Source organism: Zerene cesonia, chromosome 1, assembly GCF_012273895.1.
Source record: "Zerene cesonia ecotype Mississippi chromosome 1, Zerene_cesonia_1.1, whole genome shotgun sequence".
Taxonomy (NCBI): Eukaryota; Metazoa; Arthropoda; class Insecta; order Lepidoptera; family Pieridae; genus Zerene; species Zerene cesonia.
The window spans coordinates 2,095,294-2,114,222 of record NC_052102.1 but is presented as its reverse complement, the minus strand read 5'-3'; the positions used below and the strand labels follow the sequence as shown (position 1 = coordinate 2,114,222).

The window sequence follows — 18,929 nt, the reverse complement described above, 5'->3', positions numbered from 1 at the left end:
CTTTTTGTTTCATGCTGCAAGTCCACAGATTACATATCCAGAAGTTAAATACAAGAGCGTACAGTCACAAAGGAAAGTTCACATCATGTTGACGAATCTCACAAAATATTCAAGGCCTTGGACGAAATAGCCTGGCACCCTTGGGGAAAGTTAAAACTGTAACTACGTATTTGGTTAACCTGGTATAATCCACTGAAATACCTATAGAAAATCGAATAAAAATTGAATTTTAATACGAGTTATAAATCAAGTTATTGGTGAAATCACAATAAAAAAGATAGAGCTTCAAAAAGTTACAAAAAGCCAACATCACGCGGTGTTCCCAAGCGGTCACCCATCTAAGTACTGACCGCGCCCGACGTTGCTTAACTTCGGTGATCGGACGAGAACCGGTGTATTCAACGTGGTATGGACGTTGGCAATATGCTTTGTGAAAATGCAATACATAATAATGTATGTCATAAATTATTTTCGTCTTAAAATTTTTGATTATACTAGTTTTGTTAAATTTTACATTGTTCTCATATAACAGTAATTCAATAATGTTATTATTATTTATTTTATCTATACTATGATACATATTACTATATGGCAACTTCTTAAAATGATCAAAACATATACATGCAAATTACTTCTCTGAGCCTGATTCTATCCTGTATTTTATACTGATACTGAAAATGATCTCTCGGCTTCAATGCTAGTAGGCCGTCAGCATACTACACTCCTCTGATACAATTGGACTCAAAGAAATCTGTAAGAAGCGCCAAAATTTTAATTTACGCGATCCCCGTATCTATGCTTTGATAGTGCGGGATTTAGAAGATTAATAAAATCTCTGGGATCCCGTTTTGAGGATTTGCAATGCTATGTGTATCTTCTATTGGAACTATTACAATAATACTCCGGAAAAACTCTTCATAAGTATACTAATTTATTTAACAATTAAATCATCAACTTTCAATCATCTTTTAATATAACAAATGTACAACTTTGGTCCTAAGAAATCATGTTCAAGACAAGTTAATATCACTAACACTTACACAAGTATATATCAATCAAAATAAAACATAATCCACACACCCTTACATCTGTTTTACTTAAAAACTCCACGCATTTTTGTGCTACCGCGTAACAGTCTCCTTTTCACACTCAGTAATCTATTATGACATTAATACTCCTATGAATAATGTCAATTATCGATAATTATGTTTGTACGTTTACTTTTGCGGTAGGAAGCGGACAAGGTTGCCACCAACGCGAGTCGCAAGTAAATGTCAAACATGTCCATTGTAGGTTGTCAAAGAGCCATTTGACATACTGACAACAAATACAGGACTATATTTTTTACTTACGTTCCCAAAATCAAAACGATTATGTATTTTTACTTACGTTCTCAAAATCAAAGGTTCTCAATTCGTATATTATTTTGTTTTACTCTATAACTCTGTAGGTTTTTAGCTAATTGTCGTGATTCATTATTATGCTTTTGATAGGAAATTGTTTGCTGCATTAGGTCCCATTTTAAAAGCTGGAGTGGTACCACGGTACTTACCTCCTTTCAAGGGACGTTAGTAACCTTCTTTGTTGAAAAGAATTATTGGAGCGTTATATGTTTTGTTCTGATACAAATCTACACTAATATTGTGAATGAAAAGATTTTTCTGCTGCATTTTAACGAATAAAGTCAAAAACTGCTCTATCGATTTCAAAAATTCTTTCACCTGTGGAAAGCCACATTATAGTAGTATAAGTTATATTTTATTTTACTTGAAGCAACTCGGGTAGAGCCGGGACGATTAGGTAGTGTAGCATATTTCCTTAATTAACAACATATGGATGTATGCTCATTGAAGTATTGAAAACATTAAGAATGTCCGAACCATTTATTTTCTTAATTAAAAACAGGCTTTCCTTTTAGCGTTGGTTTTTGTATCATAACATTGTATTTTGTACGAGTAATGTGTATTGTGTATATGTTATGCTTTATGCAAACATAAAAAAAAACTTAATAATTGGTGTCAATAAATATAGTGTTTTAAAACGAATTAAATAAACCTTTTGAATCTATTACATATTGTCACATATTATAAATTATTTTTAAAAATAACTCAAATCCACAACATTACTGAGCACAATAAGCAATTAATACTATTCGATTAGGTCTTTATAGATGATTTTAAATACAAAATTTTTGGAAGTCAAACACAGAACACCATTAATTCTTCTTGACAAAGCAAAATTTATTTAAATACAGAATTTACAGCGAGTCCCTTCGTGTTTATAAATATTTATTGCTACCATATTTCAAATTGATTCCACATATTTATCTTTCAGTTACAAAACAACTGAAAAATTTGAAGATTATTATATTCATTTAAATCGCGCTTAGTTTGAAACTCTTTACGAGTTTCAAATACAAAATTGTTTATCTACTATATAAAAATAAGTCGGGTTTTCCTTCCTGACGCTATAACTCCAGAACGCACGAACCGATTTCCACGGTTTTGCATTCGTTGGAAAGGTCTCGGGCGCCGTGAGGTTTATGGCAAAGAAAATTCAGGAAAAAATTCTGCAGAAAAGCGGGAAAATCATTTTTCACATACAACCACCTGGTGGCGAAACGGAGTTCGCCGTGTTTGCTAGTATGTAATAAAAAAAAAAATATATCAGCTTGCTATCACGAAAGCTTAATATAAGAAAGTTTGGTATCATGGTGGTTATAGTAGCGTTACGTTTAAATTATAATTAAACTTTAAATGAATAGCTTCTAATGAATAATATCTTCGAATAATCATAAATGATTTTATAACGTTACTACCTTTTGCCCGAGGCTTCGCACGTGTTAAATTCGGAGTATTTTAATGGATGTTATTATACATAAAAATCTTCCTCTTAAATCACTATACTATGTAGTGGTATTTGAAGCGTTTTTATGTTTTTTTTTTGGAAAGTTTATAATTTAATCAGATTTAGATTTTGTAGCTGACAAGGACATTTTGATTTAAGGTAAGTCGATTTCTAAAACGCCTACGGGTAACACTATTTCACAAATACATAGTGCTGGTAAAAGTAGTATTATTAATTTGTTAACCAAAAGGTTTACCAAACACATATTTGGATTTCTTTCGCACACTTCTTGCCGTGATCGATGAATTTTGTTAACCAAGAGATTACTAGAGATGGCCATTTTGTTCTGGTCAGTACCTCCATATAGTATAGCGCGATATTGTATGTCAATTTGACCATAGATTATACACTTATAATTTGACTGACTGATGGGGTATTTCGATAGCTTCTAGAATTTATGGGTTCATTAAGTATAATTCATTAATAATTTACACACATTAGTATTTGTTATTATACAAAGATTGCAATGGCAAAAAAGATGTTAATGAGAAATTTTTAAAGAGCAGTAAAAATTTGTTCGAACCCGCGTTTTTTCGAGAAAGTGTAGCATTTTTTTCTATTCTTTCAAAACTTCTCATTTGTAAAGGATTTCAATGCTATGAAACTAAAAATTATAGATATTTATTTTCATTAATATATCGCAAGTTGGTTTTGCACTAATAAACAAAGCAAAGCTTGCACAATCTAACAGATTCTTAAAGTAACTATAATAAATGTAATTCTCACGATACATTTAAATATTAACATAAGGCGTGATCCGCACATAAGTCATTTAAAATGTAGAATAGATCTTCGGTACTAAAGCAGTACTAAAAGAATTCATTTGAAGAAACCTTAAAATATATCTCTTTTTTACCCAAACGTGCATCAAAACGTATGTTCATCATATCATAAAACACTACAGATTTATAGATAAATTCATAATTCTTAATTTTATAATAGACTTGCTTGCTTGACTCGGCTCCTCCTTGATAGTGCGAAGGAAGTTTTTCCTATCAAAACTACTTAAATATATTACAAATAGTGTATACATTAAATAAATGTCTGCAAAATATAAGTAGCAATGTAGGGTGAGTCTAGAACAATGACGTAACAGAAAAACAAAAAAAACAAGCTTGCGTATTGTACCACGTAGTTAAAAGTGTATTCTGAGCCTAACTTATTCTATTATAAAGGCTTATAAAGTGAATTACTTGACCTAGAATCATACTGACCTCTCGCTGTACTAAACAGTTATTTCTTAGTTGACCAAGGTTGGTTGTTTTATATGCAGTTTGGTTAATAATTACGTCCCTATCTGTTTATCTACCGCACAGTTCTTGAGTAATCCTTATTTATGGATATTTAAAAAAAATGCATATTAGTTCTAAACAGTCAAATTTAATGCTGTATGTACTGATCCGATATAGAAATGATTTTATTAGTTAAATTGTTAATTCCCTTAATAATTACTAACAGTTTTATATCATTATATAGGTTTAAATAAACAATCTCGACTGCTAAAAAATCTGTAATAGAATATATAATCGCAAATCGAAAAATCTCCATTTAGATTTTCATTTTTTATATTCTGTGCAAACACCATGCTTTATTTAAAGAACGAAAATTAAAAACAACGCTACTTCCAAGTAATCCAAATATATTTCTAATATTTCTTTTTACCTTACATTTACATCCGTATTATTATAATCAAACGTTACATACTATAAATGGATCATGGGTATAGATATAATATATCATCAACGCGGACGTAAAATAGTCCATCAAAATCAATTTATTCAAGCCAGCGAACTCTGTGATTTTTTCCTCAATGTTTACTTGCAAAGGCTAGTTATAATTTAATGAACAAAATATCTGGGGCGTTAATAACCGTCGTCCAGATTAAACAAAGAAACGGCCTTGGTGCCGGCGCGTACGCACACTCCCGCCGAGAAGTATAGTTAGCAAAAAAAGCCAATAAAAGAAAATAAGTGTAGACTGCCTAGTAAACATTTAGATAGTTTTTATATTGATTTTAATTAAAATAACACATTATATAGCTTATACACCCATGTCGTATAATATAATAAAATTTTCCATATTCTTTAATGACATGATGACACTAATGAGAAAATTACGATGAATCAACGTAACTTATCTGGCAAAGAAAGAATAGTGTATATCTAAAAGTTATTATATTGCATAAAAAATAGCAAACATATTCTCTAAAGGAGCCCATTGCTTAACTTACTTTACGTTGCTGACCGTACCGACCGGTTTACTTTCAATCCGCATTCCGTATAAAGCGCTGAATCATGCGCAGTTCAAAATAAGGCCGGATATAAACCTGGCGAGTATGAATATTATATTAAACGGAAGCTCTCAAAATTCAAAGTTAACTACACTGTGAAAAATTAATTATATTATAGACGACCATAGGATTTTTAAAATTTTGTATATCAAGATTTTATTCAAGGATACTAACTAAAAATAAAACGTCATTATTTTCCACGGACCATGCACTACATAGGGTCTAGGAGCCATGATAAATGAACATATATAAGAATAATTAAAAACACAAATTTCTAAGTGAATTTTTACATTGCATAGTACTTTTAATGACCTTAACTAAGATCACATTGAATCTTTGATTTCAGCTATGTCCAACGACCACTTTTTTTGTGAAAGTATGTTTCAAATTACAGCCAAGGCATCTAAAAGTATATATCTAAAAAGTATCATAAATATAATATGTATTACCATTTCTGTGACCCAAAAAGATTTATATCTAGGCAGGTATATATCAAGATGAATCCATGTAATGAACGTATTTAACGTAATAGTTTTTAGTTGCATTTTATGTCTGCGTGTAATCTTTCAATCAACGGAATATTCGCTTTCGCATTACAGATTCTCGTATGTCAGCCGCCTACAGCGTGTGTACTACGTTCATTCATGCTCATCTCGTTTCTGGTGTCACCGACCGAAGATGAGCGATGCAAATAAACTTCCTTGAACCTCGACACCGAAACAGCGATATAAATTATGTTTATGTATACCAGATTCGAGCTGTAAATAAGATTTATGTTTGCTATATTAATAAGTGAATTACTTTAATGCGGAACTAGCATTTCGCCCGCGGCTTTGCCCGCGTAGTTGCAGGAAAGATATACCTGGTGTGTACCGGCAAAGTTCCAGTTCCCGTTAGATTTTCGGGATAAAAACTATCCTATGTTTTTTCTAGTATCTCAAACTATCACTGTAGCAAATTTCAACATGATCGGTTTAGCCGTAATTGATTTATAAATAGCGTAACTAACACGACTTTCTTTTATATATATAGATTGTTCTTTGCGTGTATGGAGTCCTAGGATTTAGATAAAGCTATCGCTTTGCTACGATGAGCAATTATCGCGCTATTTTCTATGTGATTTTCATACATTGCAATCCAATCCAATGAACACTGGAGAAATTTTTTTGTTTGATCACGAGGTGGGATTCGAACTCTCGTCACCCGTGTCTGTCTCTTCCCGAATTAATGTACGTTCTAACTTAACCGATTTGGATGAAATTTGATACACAGATAGTTCAAGACCTGAAAAAACACATGAGATTTTTATCCCAGGATTCCCACGGGAATGGAGGCTATACAGGTAAAGTCCCGTTACTGTATTTTCCCTTCACTATGCGGCTATAGATCAGGGCGGCAGCTTTCCTCCCTCGACTTGACATATTAAAATCTAATAAAATCTCCATAAACACGGATGTAAAATTAACTTACCCGTGTACCCCATACAATCCACATTACGTGAAATTATTTCTCAAGCTCTTTTTTTTTATGTCATAGTGGGCAGCTGAGCTTGTGGTTCGCCTGATGTAAAGCGATCACCACCGCCCATAAACATTCGCAAAGGTGTAAGTACCTTTGCGAATGTTTATGGTATCTGTGAATGCGCTGCCCCCTTTTATGGGGTAAGGGAAAAGGAAAGGATTAACGACTGGAAATGAACTGCAAAGAAGGAATGGACTAGGACGGGTGAGGAAAAGGAAACGGGCCTCCGGCTCCCCCACTCACCGTACGAAACACAGTGGCATGCCACTATTTCACGCCGGTTTTCTGTGGGGGTGTGGTACTTCCCCGGTGCGAGCTGGCCCAATTCGTGCCGAAGCGTGCTCGACTCCCACATTTAATATCACATACTCACTCATCTAGACAGTTTGTGATATACTGACATACCAACGTCACCCAGTGCATGGCCAATATAGACATAGTTCCTTGCAATAATAAGCGACTTATTAGAAACGTGAGACCTCAAAATAAGAACCAATGCCAACAATATGAGGAGACAATGTTATTAAATATAGAATGTTCCGAAATTAAAGCAACGCAATTTAAATAATTGTTAATTAAGTGTAACCTTGCTCCACAAAATAGTATTGTTTCAATGATACTTACAATACGATTTTATAGAGCCTTGACGTTTGAAACTATATTATTGTCCTTATTCAGTTGAGTCTACAATCGATTGACATTACATATCTTATACCTTTAAACGAGCAATTCTTGTATATATATATATATATATATATATATATATATATATATATATATATATATATATATATATATATATATATATATATATATATATATATATATATATAATTGGGATCTCGGAATCGGCTCCAACGATTTTCATGAAATTTAGTATATAGGGGTTTTCGAGGGCGATAAATCGATCTAGCTAGGAATTTTTTTTAGAAAATGTCATATTCGTGTTTTATTCGTGTTTTTTTTTCCCTGACATCTATTGGTGAATAGTAATACTATTTTGCTTCGTAGACAGCTGGACAACTGAAATAATGTCATATTCGTGTTTTATTCGTGTTTTTTTTTCCTGAAATCTATTGGTGAATAATAATACTATTCGCTTCGTAGATAATTGGACAACTGAAATAACACAGGCACTTTTTATACCGATATTCCTACGGGATACGGACTTACGCGGTTTCAACCGCGGGTCACAGCTAGTAAAATTAAATGTAAATATCATTCAATTTAATAATGTTACAAAATGCGTATAAATAATCTTTTTTTACGACCTCTCGTCCCCCCTTAGCCCGGGTTGACCCGGATATATTATATTAAATATTATATTAAACAAAAAATAAAACAATGTGGTATTAGATACCAGTTACAAAGTAACTTCAGTAAATTCTTAGTTATTACGGTGAATGGTGAAAGAATAAAAATCAGTTCCAATATATTTGTAGCTCATTTGTAATCTAATCAAATCGAATCTAATCTCATTTCAGTATAATGTTAATACAAATTACGAGTCTTCTACCAGTTTCAAAATCCTACTAATATATAATACCAAAACCTACTAATATATGTGCGAAAGTTTGTCAGTATGTGTGTATGTTTGTTGCTCTTTCACGCAAAAACTACTCAACCGATTGCAATGAAATTTGGTACGTAAACAGCTGGACAACTGGAATAACACATAGGCAACTTTTTATTCCGATATTCCTACAGACTTAAGCAGGTGAAACCGCGGGGCACAGCTAGTCTTCTAAATGGAAGAACCGGCAATATGACTAAACCCAACCATTACACGTCGTTTTGCTTCATTACGGTCAAGTCACGGGAATGACTTGTCAAGTTTCAATCGAAGCCTACTAACGACCTCATTCTGGTTTAGCGATGACTATGGCATCCCCTTGTGTCGCAAGATAACTGTGAAATAGCATGAATATAGATAAAATTGTTTATCTCTAATATGATATTTATAATGGTTATAGCAATGACTAATAAATCAGACTGACTTTAATAAATCAGACATATATACTACAATGTCATTTTTATAAAACTGTGTTGTTAACTAGTATTATGTTATCTGTGGTTGTTACTTATTAATAAGGAGTGAAAAGTACGTTAATAATTTAATTATTATATAATTATACAAGTAGGATTTTAGTATCGAACTGCGCTACACTAATCAAATATTTGAAAAACTACATAATTAATATGTTTTAACCAATTTTTTCATGAAAATGTATATAAACATTTAAAGGAGAAATTCTGATAAATGAACAATTGATGGAACACATTTAATAATCAACTAGCAGGATTACAATGATGATTATAATCAGATATCATCATCATCAGCCCATATATGTTCCCACTGCTGGGACACAGGCCTCCTATGAGGGTTCAGGCCATAATCCACCTCGCTGGCCAAGTGCGGGTTGGCAGATGTCTCATGTCGTCGAACTTTTAATTCTTGGACATGCCGGTTTCCTCACGATGTTTTCCTTCACCGTTTAAGCAGTGGTGATGTTATCCACATGCGCAGATAAATTGAAAAAATCAATTTATTTCCTGCACGCTCGCCCGGTCTCGAACCCCGACTTATCGATTTTAAAGTCCGAGGTTCTCACCACTGAGCCATCACTGCCTCAGTAATCAGATATATCCTACTAATATTATAAATGCGAAAGTTTGTAAGGATGTGTGTGTTTGTTGCTCTTTCATGCAAAAACTACTCAACCGATTGCAATGAAATTTGGTACGTAGATAGCTGGACTACTGGAATAACATATAAGCAACTTTTTATCCCGATATTCCTACGGGATGCGGACTTACACGGGTGAAACCGCGGGGGGCAGCTAGTAAATCCTATTAATATGGACCTGTTGGATTGTTAATTGGTTTGCCGAATTAAGCGTGTGCATGATACAGTTCTTTGCAGATTATTAAAAAACGAATTAACGTAATATGTTTTATATGCCAAGTTGAAACTCTTTCTGAACAATAAACATTTTTTAAAAGCAAGATCATGGAGGGGTAGATAATGAAATTCTGTAAATAAAAGCCCTAACTTAATCTTACGCGTCAAACAACTTAATTAGTTGGTAAGTCAACCGATGTGTTCAACAAGTAGTTTGAAACAAGTGGTATTTATCTCATTCTACAGATCAAAAACGTACCATGACTCTTTCTGACTGTCTTTTTGTCCGTCCGTCTGTCACAATAGTTTTGAAATTGATTGAACTAAAAAATTGAGGTTAAGCAACGGTTGGCGCTGTCATCAATTGGATGGGTGACCAACATTTTTCGCATATGCTCTTTAGCTTATTTGTACGAAACCCTTAGTGTCGCGAGTCCGACTCGCATTTAACTGATTTTATTACACTTCATATCCATAATAATAAATCATGACAATTTACCAACCTTTACCATAGAATAATTTAATTCATATAATTTGTAGGATAAATTTACAGTAACTATTTTAATGGGTTGCCTTTTATATTACTCGTACGAGAAAGATTATAATCTATTGCTTGTTTTTTGTATGGTTCCGGAATCGTTTCAAGGTTGAATTATTTGGTGCATGTATCGTTAATTCGTCGTGTCTTTTATTTTTATTTCTGTTCTTGCAAATGCTTATTTACATTATTATTAACTTGCTCTTGTACCTTATTAAAAATCATAAATAGTTTTTAATGAAAAAACAGAAATAATGTAAAAATTTTTTACCGTTTCACACAGAGACAAACAAAAATACTGCAGCTGTAAGCCTCTTTATTACAAGTCCAATTTGTAAAAAAAGCTGTATATTTATTTCATTATTAATTATATATATTAATTGAAGAACTATAATATATTATAACGTATTTGATAAGTAAACTCATATATTTCATAAGTAAAGTCATATTGTGTCTTTTCACTTTCTCGTGCAAAAAAGAGAAATAATAACTGGACAATCGCAAAATGAATTTTACTCTATTATAGAAACCGCAAAATGAAATATGAATTAATATAACTATTTGTCTAGAGCTACTAGCTTCAGAGCCCTACAGACAGGTTTTAAAAGATTATTGATGTTCCTGTTGTTGTTTGTTATAAAACAGCAATTATATATTTTATGCCATACCAACCGAATGGGCAGGTTGTAGACACCTAATTTTAAGTGGGTCACCACCGTTCATAGCCGTATTACAGGTGCTTTGCCTGTCTGTTAATGACAAATTTGCTATTAAGGCCCCCATGTTGTTATTGTTCAGAAATACCGCATGTGTTAGATCGTTCCACAGCATCACCGTGTGTGAAAGGAAGTTGCGAGCGAAGCGTACGGTGATGAACCGCCATCCCATCAATCCATCCAGATGGTACGGAACGATAACAATCCCGACGTAATAGAAAGAGAGAAAGAAAAACAATATGTATCATGAAGCAATGACAAAAGAAATGCATGAACTAATTATAAAATTCTTTAACTAATCTAGAAAAGATTTTTTAACTATCTGTCTATACTTTATATTACATATAATCGAATTGAAAGTCAAAGGATTAATTATAACATGTTATTAAAAACCTTTAATTTTAACAACTCTTTAAAGCTTACAATATATAAACATACGAAATTTTAATTTAAGCAAACTAAAGACAAAAAAACAAAAGTTCTCGAAATAATGATGATGACCGTGTGATTAAAGAAGTTCGTCAGTTGGAGAATCGCTTTTAATTACATCATTCATCAAGAGATATCTAATGAGTTGCACCTGTCTTTTATGTTCTGTACGAGTACTTACTGGCTATTAACCGCGGCTTCGATCGCATGATGAAAGCACTTAAGTGTAATAACGTAATCTTTGGGACTTTATAAAACCTGAACACATGGAACTTCCTATGCATGTGGTCCTTTGATGCTGTAAAAACTAACCTAAATATCTCCTTTATCACACTTTAAACTTTTGGTTATCGGACTTTCCTGTTTCCTCGCGATGTTTTCCTACATCATTTCGAGCAGTGATGTGGATAAAAAAGTGAAGTCCCGTGTCCCCTAGTGGGGTATGGGGCAGATGATATACATCTGTTTCACTGATCGATTTTCTTTATGGACAAGTAGGTGATCAGCCTTCTGCGTCCTGCCAGACCGAGACATGTTTTTTATTGTCCCCACCGGGAATCGAACCCAAGACCTCTCGGTTCTATGCTCACGCGTTTACCACTGTACCAAGGAGGCGGTCCGTCAGTGATGTGGATAATGTACCGATTATCTTTATATTATCTTGCCCCCTCGCCTGTCCCGAACCCTCAAAAGTTGAAGTCCAAGGTAATCACGAAATCACCACTGTGTGTGTGCACCACATCATTTTGATGCACAAAACATTATATTTTGCGTTATTGCAGAAACATAATACGCAATACTATTATAGAAAAAATATATACATTTTGTAAAGCTGTCCGTTGAATGTTTATGATCCATATAATTACTTTTTTCTTCTTTAATTTTTTAGCATAGTCATATATGCAGGAATGATTTATTATTTTAGTGCTGTACAATTTATATTTCAACTGTTATGAAGCCAAACAATATGAGTATATTCCTTTAATATATACCATTTTTATTTTCGCAAACTGTTGAAAAGTAATATTGATTCCCAGACATGCCTTTTTATGTAAATTGCCGTATAACAGATTCATATCATACGCTTATATGACAGCGAAACAACTTGTACAAGCACCCAATCAAATGCACCGTGCACTTTATTCACCTCTACGAGAATGAGCCCTATAGCTCAGGACGTTAAAGCTGTTTTTCCTTAAAGTCATATCGCCATCTCGACCAGATTGAGGTCGAGATGTTTTCGGCGATGCTGCAAGTTCAATGCCACGGTCAGGTAATCTCGTGCAAGTTGCGTAATGTATTACATAATACATCATCAGAGGTGCCGTAAGGTTTTGAGAATAAATACGTTCGATTTACGGTAAAAACATATTTATTAACACAGCGCGAAGGTTTACATTTTAATAAATAAATTTGTTTAGTTTAGAATTGTTTTTAGCCGCGTTCTCATGTTTTAGAATTAAATTTAAATTGGTTTAAATTAATCATATTATAAGAGATGTAAACATTGCAGCAGTTATCTTATTAAGCTTAAACATAATTTTTGTACCTAAACACTGAGTAAAAATTTCCTGCTTTACAGACGAGAGCAAAAATTATTTTCTAATCTGCTTAGACAAATGGCAAGCACTTCAATGTTTAAATTTTTTTATATCCCCATCTACATTCAAAGATACAAAAATACCCATCCAGCTAAAAATATGAATAATCATTCATAAATAAAAAAAAAATGCCAAAGTTCACCGTCATCGTTACGGTACTTGGAAAAATAATTCGAGATAGAAAAAAGTTCCGTACTGTTTTTTTATGTTTTACCATAAAATAATTTTAGACCAAATTATATCAACAAAATTATCTATTAGTGTAAGTAGCCTACTACTGCTCACGCAACTTTCTTTAAAAAATGTCTCCATATTCATTATTATTAAAACGTAGAGGTTATAATGAGGTCTTCACATTGAATGAAAAGTAGCACTGATCGAATTACCAGAGTAATCTAGACCTACAATAGCTTACAAACGTTCTAATCCACAAGATATCAAACATATCACATTCGTATTGCGAAAAAGGGTATCGTTTTTCATCTCTTCATATATAAATTGTGGAGATTTTGTCTTTTAATCACACTCGTCCTCTGTTCAATTGTGTGATCACATCAATAAACTATCAACATGGTTCACAAGGTAATATAATAATCTATTTATTTGAAATATAATATTTCCAAAAAAAATATCAGAAAAATAAAACTATTCAATAAAATATCGAATTCACCAAAAACTTTTTGCTAGATTTTATGAATGACTATTAAAAAATATAATGTTATTATTCGATAAGTTGATATCATTATACTCAATTGTCTTCATCAATTACTATAGATCAAAATTTTATTCATACCACCAATCCCAGTCATTAAATAATTGAATTATATTTAATCACCTTCCTTGTTAAATTTAACTTTAAATATTAATATAAATTCAACACAATTTTTTCCTTTTACAATTTTGTAATTATTTACATCGTCCAGTTAAATCGATTCAGAAGTAAATAAGAGTATAAATAAATATAATCGCGGATTTATTGATGACAGTAAATGGATAAATTTGTCATCGCCTCAGTTTTATTTTAGCCTTGTCCGGTCTTTGAACTGCGAGCGAGGTTTAAGTCAATTTTATATTTTTTTGTTTAACTTTTTGTTCTGGACAGTTCTAGTGACATCTTATTTTATAAGAACAGAATTCGTTCAGTAACTTGTAAAAACTACAATCGATATAAATGAAATTACTGATTCCACTATTTTTAATGCAAAACGTATTCGTTTATAAAATCAAGACCATGCTTAGGAACACTAAGAAGTATCACCCCATAATAGATCTACGTTTATTCCAAGACCAAGTATTTCAATAGTTTGAGGTGATACAAATTTTTATTGAAATGTCCAATACCCTTTACATTACATAAAAATAACTTTCTGTTCGTCTGCAGCTAATCATCTTCACCGCACTCTTCATGTCTGCCACGTGCATGTTTCTTCACCCAGCTCCGGTGCCGATCTTTCTAGAAACTTTCCAAGAACCACCAAAACCTTACGACTTCTCCTATGAGGTGAACGACCCCCACACTGGTGACGTCAAATCCCAACAAGAGAGCAAGCGTGGAGACACAGTCCTTGGCCACTACTCCGTCATTCAACCCGATGGAATCAGAAGGACTGTGGACTACCAGGCGAATGATTTAACTGGTTTCTTAGCAACCGTCAACAACCAAAGGCCCCAAGTCAACCAGCACCAAGAACAATATCAGGAAGAATCCACTCGTCCAACTACAGCCAGCTCTGGAAGCAACGATGGCCAATCCAGTCAAGGATGGCCAAGCCCCAGCTCAACCCCACCAACCATTTCTTTCTCTTCTGTTCTCCACCCCTACCAAAACAACCTGTGGCTCTAAAGTGTATTGTAGAATTGATGTTCAACTGACCTCGCAAAATGTACCTGTTATTATTATATAAATATATTCTGGCACTCGTAATTTAAAACGTCTTTTATTCTGAATAATAACCTCACAAAAAATCACCTGTGATCACAAGGAACGGATTGAATTATAAATACAATGTATTACAAGTATTATAATAATACGAAATATTCATTTTAGAAGTCTTAAAAACATTTAAATAAGTACAACAATAAAATAAAATCTGTTAGCAAGTTCAATTTACAATAAGTTCTCAAAAATCTATCCCTTCTGAACTAAGTTATTACGTGTATCTCAAAAGAGATTGGCCTACCTTACACATAATGTTTGGTCCGTAAACAATATTATTTCTAACAACTTATGGTTAACGAATAAAAAAATAGAATTTACGTCATATGATTTAGGCCGATGTCTAGCTGAGACAACTTTCTGACAATACAACGTATTCCACATCAAAATATTAATATGTTGGTGTCATGAGGGATTGTATACACTCACAATATTTTATCATTATATCACAAGAAAGAAAAGCAGCCCCGCTCGAATACTTTTTACCAGAAGGGTGTGAAGTCCCGTGTCCCCTACTGGGGTATGGGGCACATGATATACATCTGTTTCACTGATCGATTTTCTTTATGGACAAGTAGGTGATCAGCCTTCTGTGTCCTGCCAGACCGAGACATTTTTTGTTACTGTCCCCACCGATAATCGAACCCAGGACCCCTCGGTTCTACGCTCACGCGTTTACCACTGTACCAAGGAGGTTACCAGAAGGGTGACGGATATTTAACTGCATCCAAGATGTTATTTTATAAAATAACAGGCTATGTATTTACATAGCTTAGTAACATTTTTATATTACATACTAGCATACCCGGCGAACTCCGTTTCGCCACCAGATGGCTGTATGTGAAAAATTATTTTCCCGCTTTTTTGTTCAAATTTTTCCTGAATTTTCTTTGCTATAAACCTCACGGAGCCCAAGATCTTTCCAACGAATGCAAAACCGTGGAAATCGGTTAATGCGTTCTGGAGTTATAGCGTCAGGAAGGAAAACCCGACTTATTTTTATATAGTAGATGACAAATGAAGAATAAAATCGTTTTGCTGTTGAACATTTTAATTACTAATTATAATTGAACTTTTACACGATATTTACCTTATCGCCTAATGAACCGTGGAACAATTGACGCGAGCGCCTTACAGTTTTTTCACAAAATCCCTTTGATCGCATTATCTCAGACCGTGGACGACAAATGAGCTGGAATGTCCAAGATAAAACAATAGGTTAAAATAACTTATTAGTATTGCTGTAGATTAATACTTATACAAATATCATCGAAAATTACAATGTTGACATACCTTCCAAAGTAGATATTTATAAACTCCTTTATACCTCTTTATATATGTGCCATATAGGGCACGATTATTCACCTACCTTTTATAATATAACCGTTTCCTATAGACTCGCTCCATAGATTATACACTTATATACTGGACTCGCTCCATTTTGACCCACTTTAAACATATCTATAGATTTGATTTAAACTTTGTACACTTATCAAGGATGACATTACAACAATTTCATAGTATTTTTAAATTTAAAAAATAGTCATCGCCAGGATTAAATCATTTCCTTACGTGTATATATACTCTGTAAAAGAGCAAATGATATAATTTATGATTCTATCATCATAGTTTTTATTAGTATATTTTTTTATTATTACATTAACTAGCCAGATTAATGCTTTTTTGTCAGCGATTTTCGACAATAGAACTCTTAATATTTATTGTAAATACTTAGAAAAAGACGTGAATGATAAAAAAACGGTACGTCTGAAATATATAAAAATGTAAAATTACGGTACTTTATATTTTGAGAACGTTCTCGTGCTATAAATTAACTAATTTAACATAAAACACTAGCGCTTGTTAATGAATAATTCCCCAAAAATGTATTATTTCAAAAGTTATTCATTAGGTAAGCCACTAAACTGGACCCAGACCACCTTTCATTTGCAAACGCAAAGTTTTATGCAAATCAGGGCAGGAACATTTATGCAATGGGTGCCTACTTACAAAAGATTTGACATTCAGATTACCTAATTTTCTAATTTAAAATTAGAGTTAATAAAATTGCAAATTATATTGAAACAACAAACGAAAAACTCACTCACTCTTAAAGGATGAAATAAGAGAGCATTTTATATAAATTGGCCCTGGCCTATTATGATTTCGCAGCACAAAGCTGTTTAGTAATGATGATAATCATCTTCTTTCACACATTAGATTGTTATAAAAGACTGGCAAATTTTATTCCCTGGTAACACATAAATAGTATATTAGGATAGACATAAGGTTCCAGATGACAAAAAGGAATAACTAACCAACCAGCGTTATTTTAGGAAGTCTAAACTAGACACAAAACATCGACCTAGATTATACTGTCGACTAAATAGTTTTCTAGTTTAATGACAGTTACAATGTTGAAATATTTAGTATGTTTGTCTTGAATTCAAATAGCATGTCTATATATAATCTGTCCATAGAATCAATATTTATTTTTATCAGGTTTGACGCACGTAGCATATTTTAGCGTAGAAATTTGATCCCTAATCTACCCTCGAAACTTTGTTAGGGCACTTAGAAACACTGGTCTGTAGAATGATAGTTTGGGAGTAAAATATTAGTAAAACTACCAGCTATATGTCCAATTACGAACCTTTATAACCAATCTTACTTAAAACTTATACTCGATAATTAAAGTCTACATGTATATATGGTATAAGTTGCCAGTGTTAAATGCAATAATTTAGTTAAACCGCAATCAAATGAGTCTAATTCACGAACACAACGCGTTTATATATCGCTTCATGTTTTGATATTTCACTTTTACTGACTATAAACTATGATCAAGGGCGTGGGGCTTGTTAAGTAAAAAGGTACTGATAAACAATATGCACCGAGACATTTTTATAAAGTGCATCGGCCCAATGAACTTGACTTTTATTCATTTCCTGAATTTCTTCAAACTGGTCCATCTGGATCTGGGCTGATATTTGGATGATATAAAAAGGTAGTGCAACTTGCTGGAAACAACATTCAGGACTCATCAACGTAGTCACAACCTCTCCAATAATCTTCAAAATGGTTGCGAAGGTAAATATACACCGCAAATATTTTATGCATAAGGCGTCTCAAACCTATTTTTCATCTAGCTAAATAATTTATCAGATTTACCTACATTCTACACTCCAATAGAAGACCTAGATTTTCTAGTTTTCTCTAAGCTTTGTTCACTATCAAAATGCAAAACATATCTGATTTTGCCATTTATTTTGTTAACAGTGCGTGATCCTATTCGCTGTGGTGGCCGTCGCCAGCGCTGCTGATTTCTCCAGCTTCTCGTACGGAGTAGCAGACCCCTACACCGGTGATTTCAAGCACCAGTTCGAGACCCGCGCTGGAGACCGGGTGCAGGGACAATACGGTCTCCTGGAATCCGATGGCACCCAACGGACGGTCGACTACACCGCCGGCGCTGAGGGCTTCAACGCTCTAGTGCGGAAGGACCCTGCTGTGATCGCTGCCCCCATTGCCGCCCCCATCGCCGCTCCCCTTGCCCCCCTCGCAATTGCCTCTTCCTACCCATACGCTTACGCCCGGTTCGGAGCCTACGCATACGCCGCTCCCTTCGCCTACAACCGCGTCCTCTAAGTCATCACAACGTATTATTTTAGAACAAAATTCTCATTTGCTCACACCAGTTCGTCTGTACTATTGTAAATAATGTAAATAAATTACCGATATGTCCGTCTATTCATTTGTTTTTAATTATTTCAATGTTTTTATGGGGATACTAGCTGCACCCGGCAAACGCTGTTTGCTCTTATCATTTAGGGGTATGACGAATAGATGTTGGCCGATTCTTAGACATACCCAATATGCATCACAAAATTTCATAAGAATCGGTCCAGCCATTTCGGAGGAGTTCACTCTAAACTAACTAGAATTGTGACACGGGAATTTTATGTATAAGGTATTATTCATAAGAACAATAGAAATAATGCCAATTTTGTATCAAGAAAAAAAAATGAAAAAAATTCAATCAATCGATCATTTGTACAAAAAGAGATAATCATGAAAGGAAAAGAAAAT

The 18,929-nt window shown here is 33.6% G+C and overlaps 1 protein-coding gene and 1 non-coding gene across 2 annotated transcripts; one reads left to right on the top strand and one right to left on the bottom strand.

Annotated features, from left to right (window-relative positions):
- Positions 1 to 301: 301 nt before the first annotated feature.
- On the bottom strand, positions 302 to 420 carry LOC119832222. Its single transcript, XR_005287919.1, has one exon. It is a non-coding gene; the product is annotated as a 5S ribosomal RNA (ribosomal RNA).
- A 12,970-nt stretch (positions 421 to 13,390) lies between these two features.
- Positions 13,391 to 18,594, top strand: LOC119830260. The gene is made up of 4 exons (XM_038353252.1): positions 13,391 to 13,486; positions 14,286 to 14,745; positions 17,848 to 17,930; positions 18,120 to 18,594. Exons 1-4 carry the CDS (start codon positions 13,475 to 13,477, stop codon positions 18,486 to 18,488), a joined length of 924 nt encoding a protein of 307 aa, XP_038209180.1. The 5' UTR covers positions 13,391 to 13,474; the 3' UTR covers positions 18,489 to 18,594.
- Positions 18,595 to 18,929: the final 335 nt, after the last annotated feature.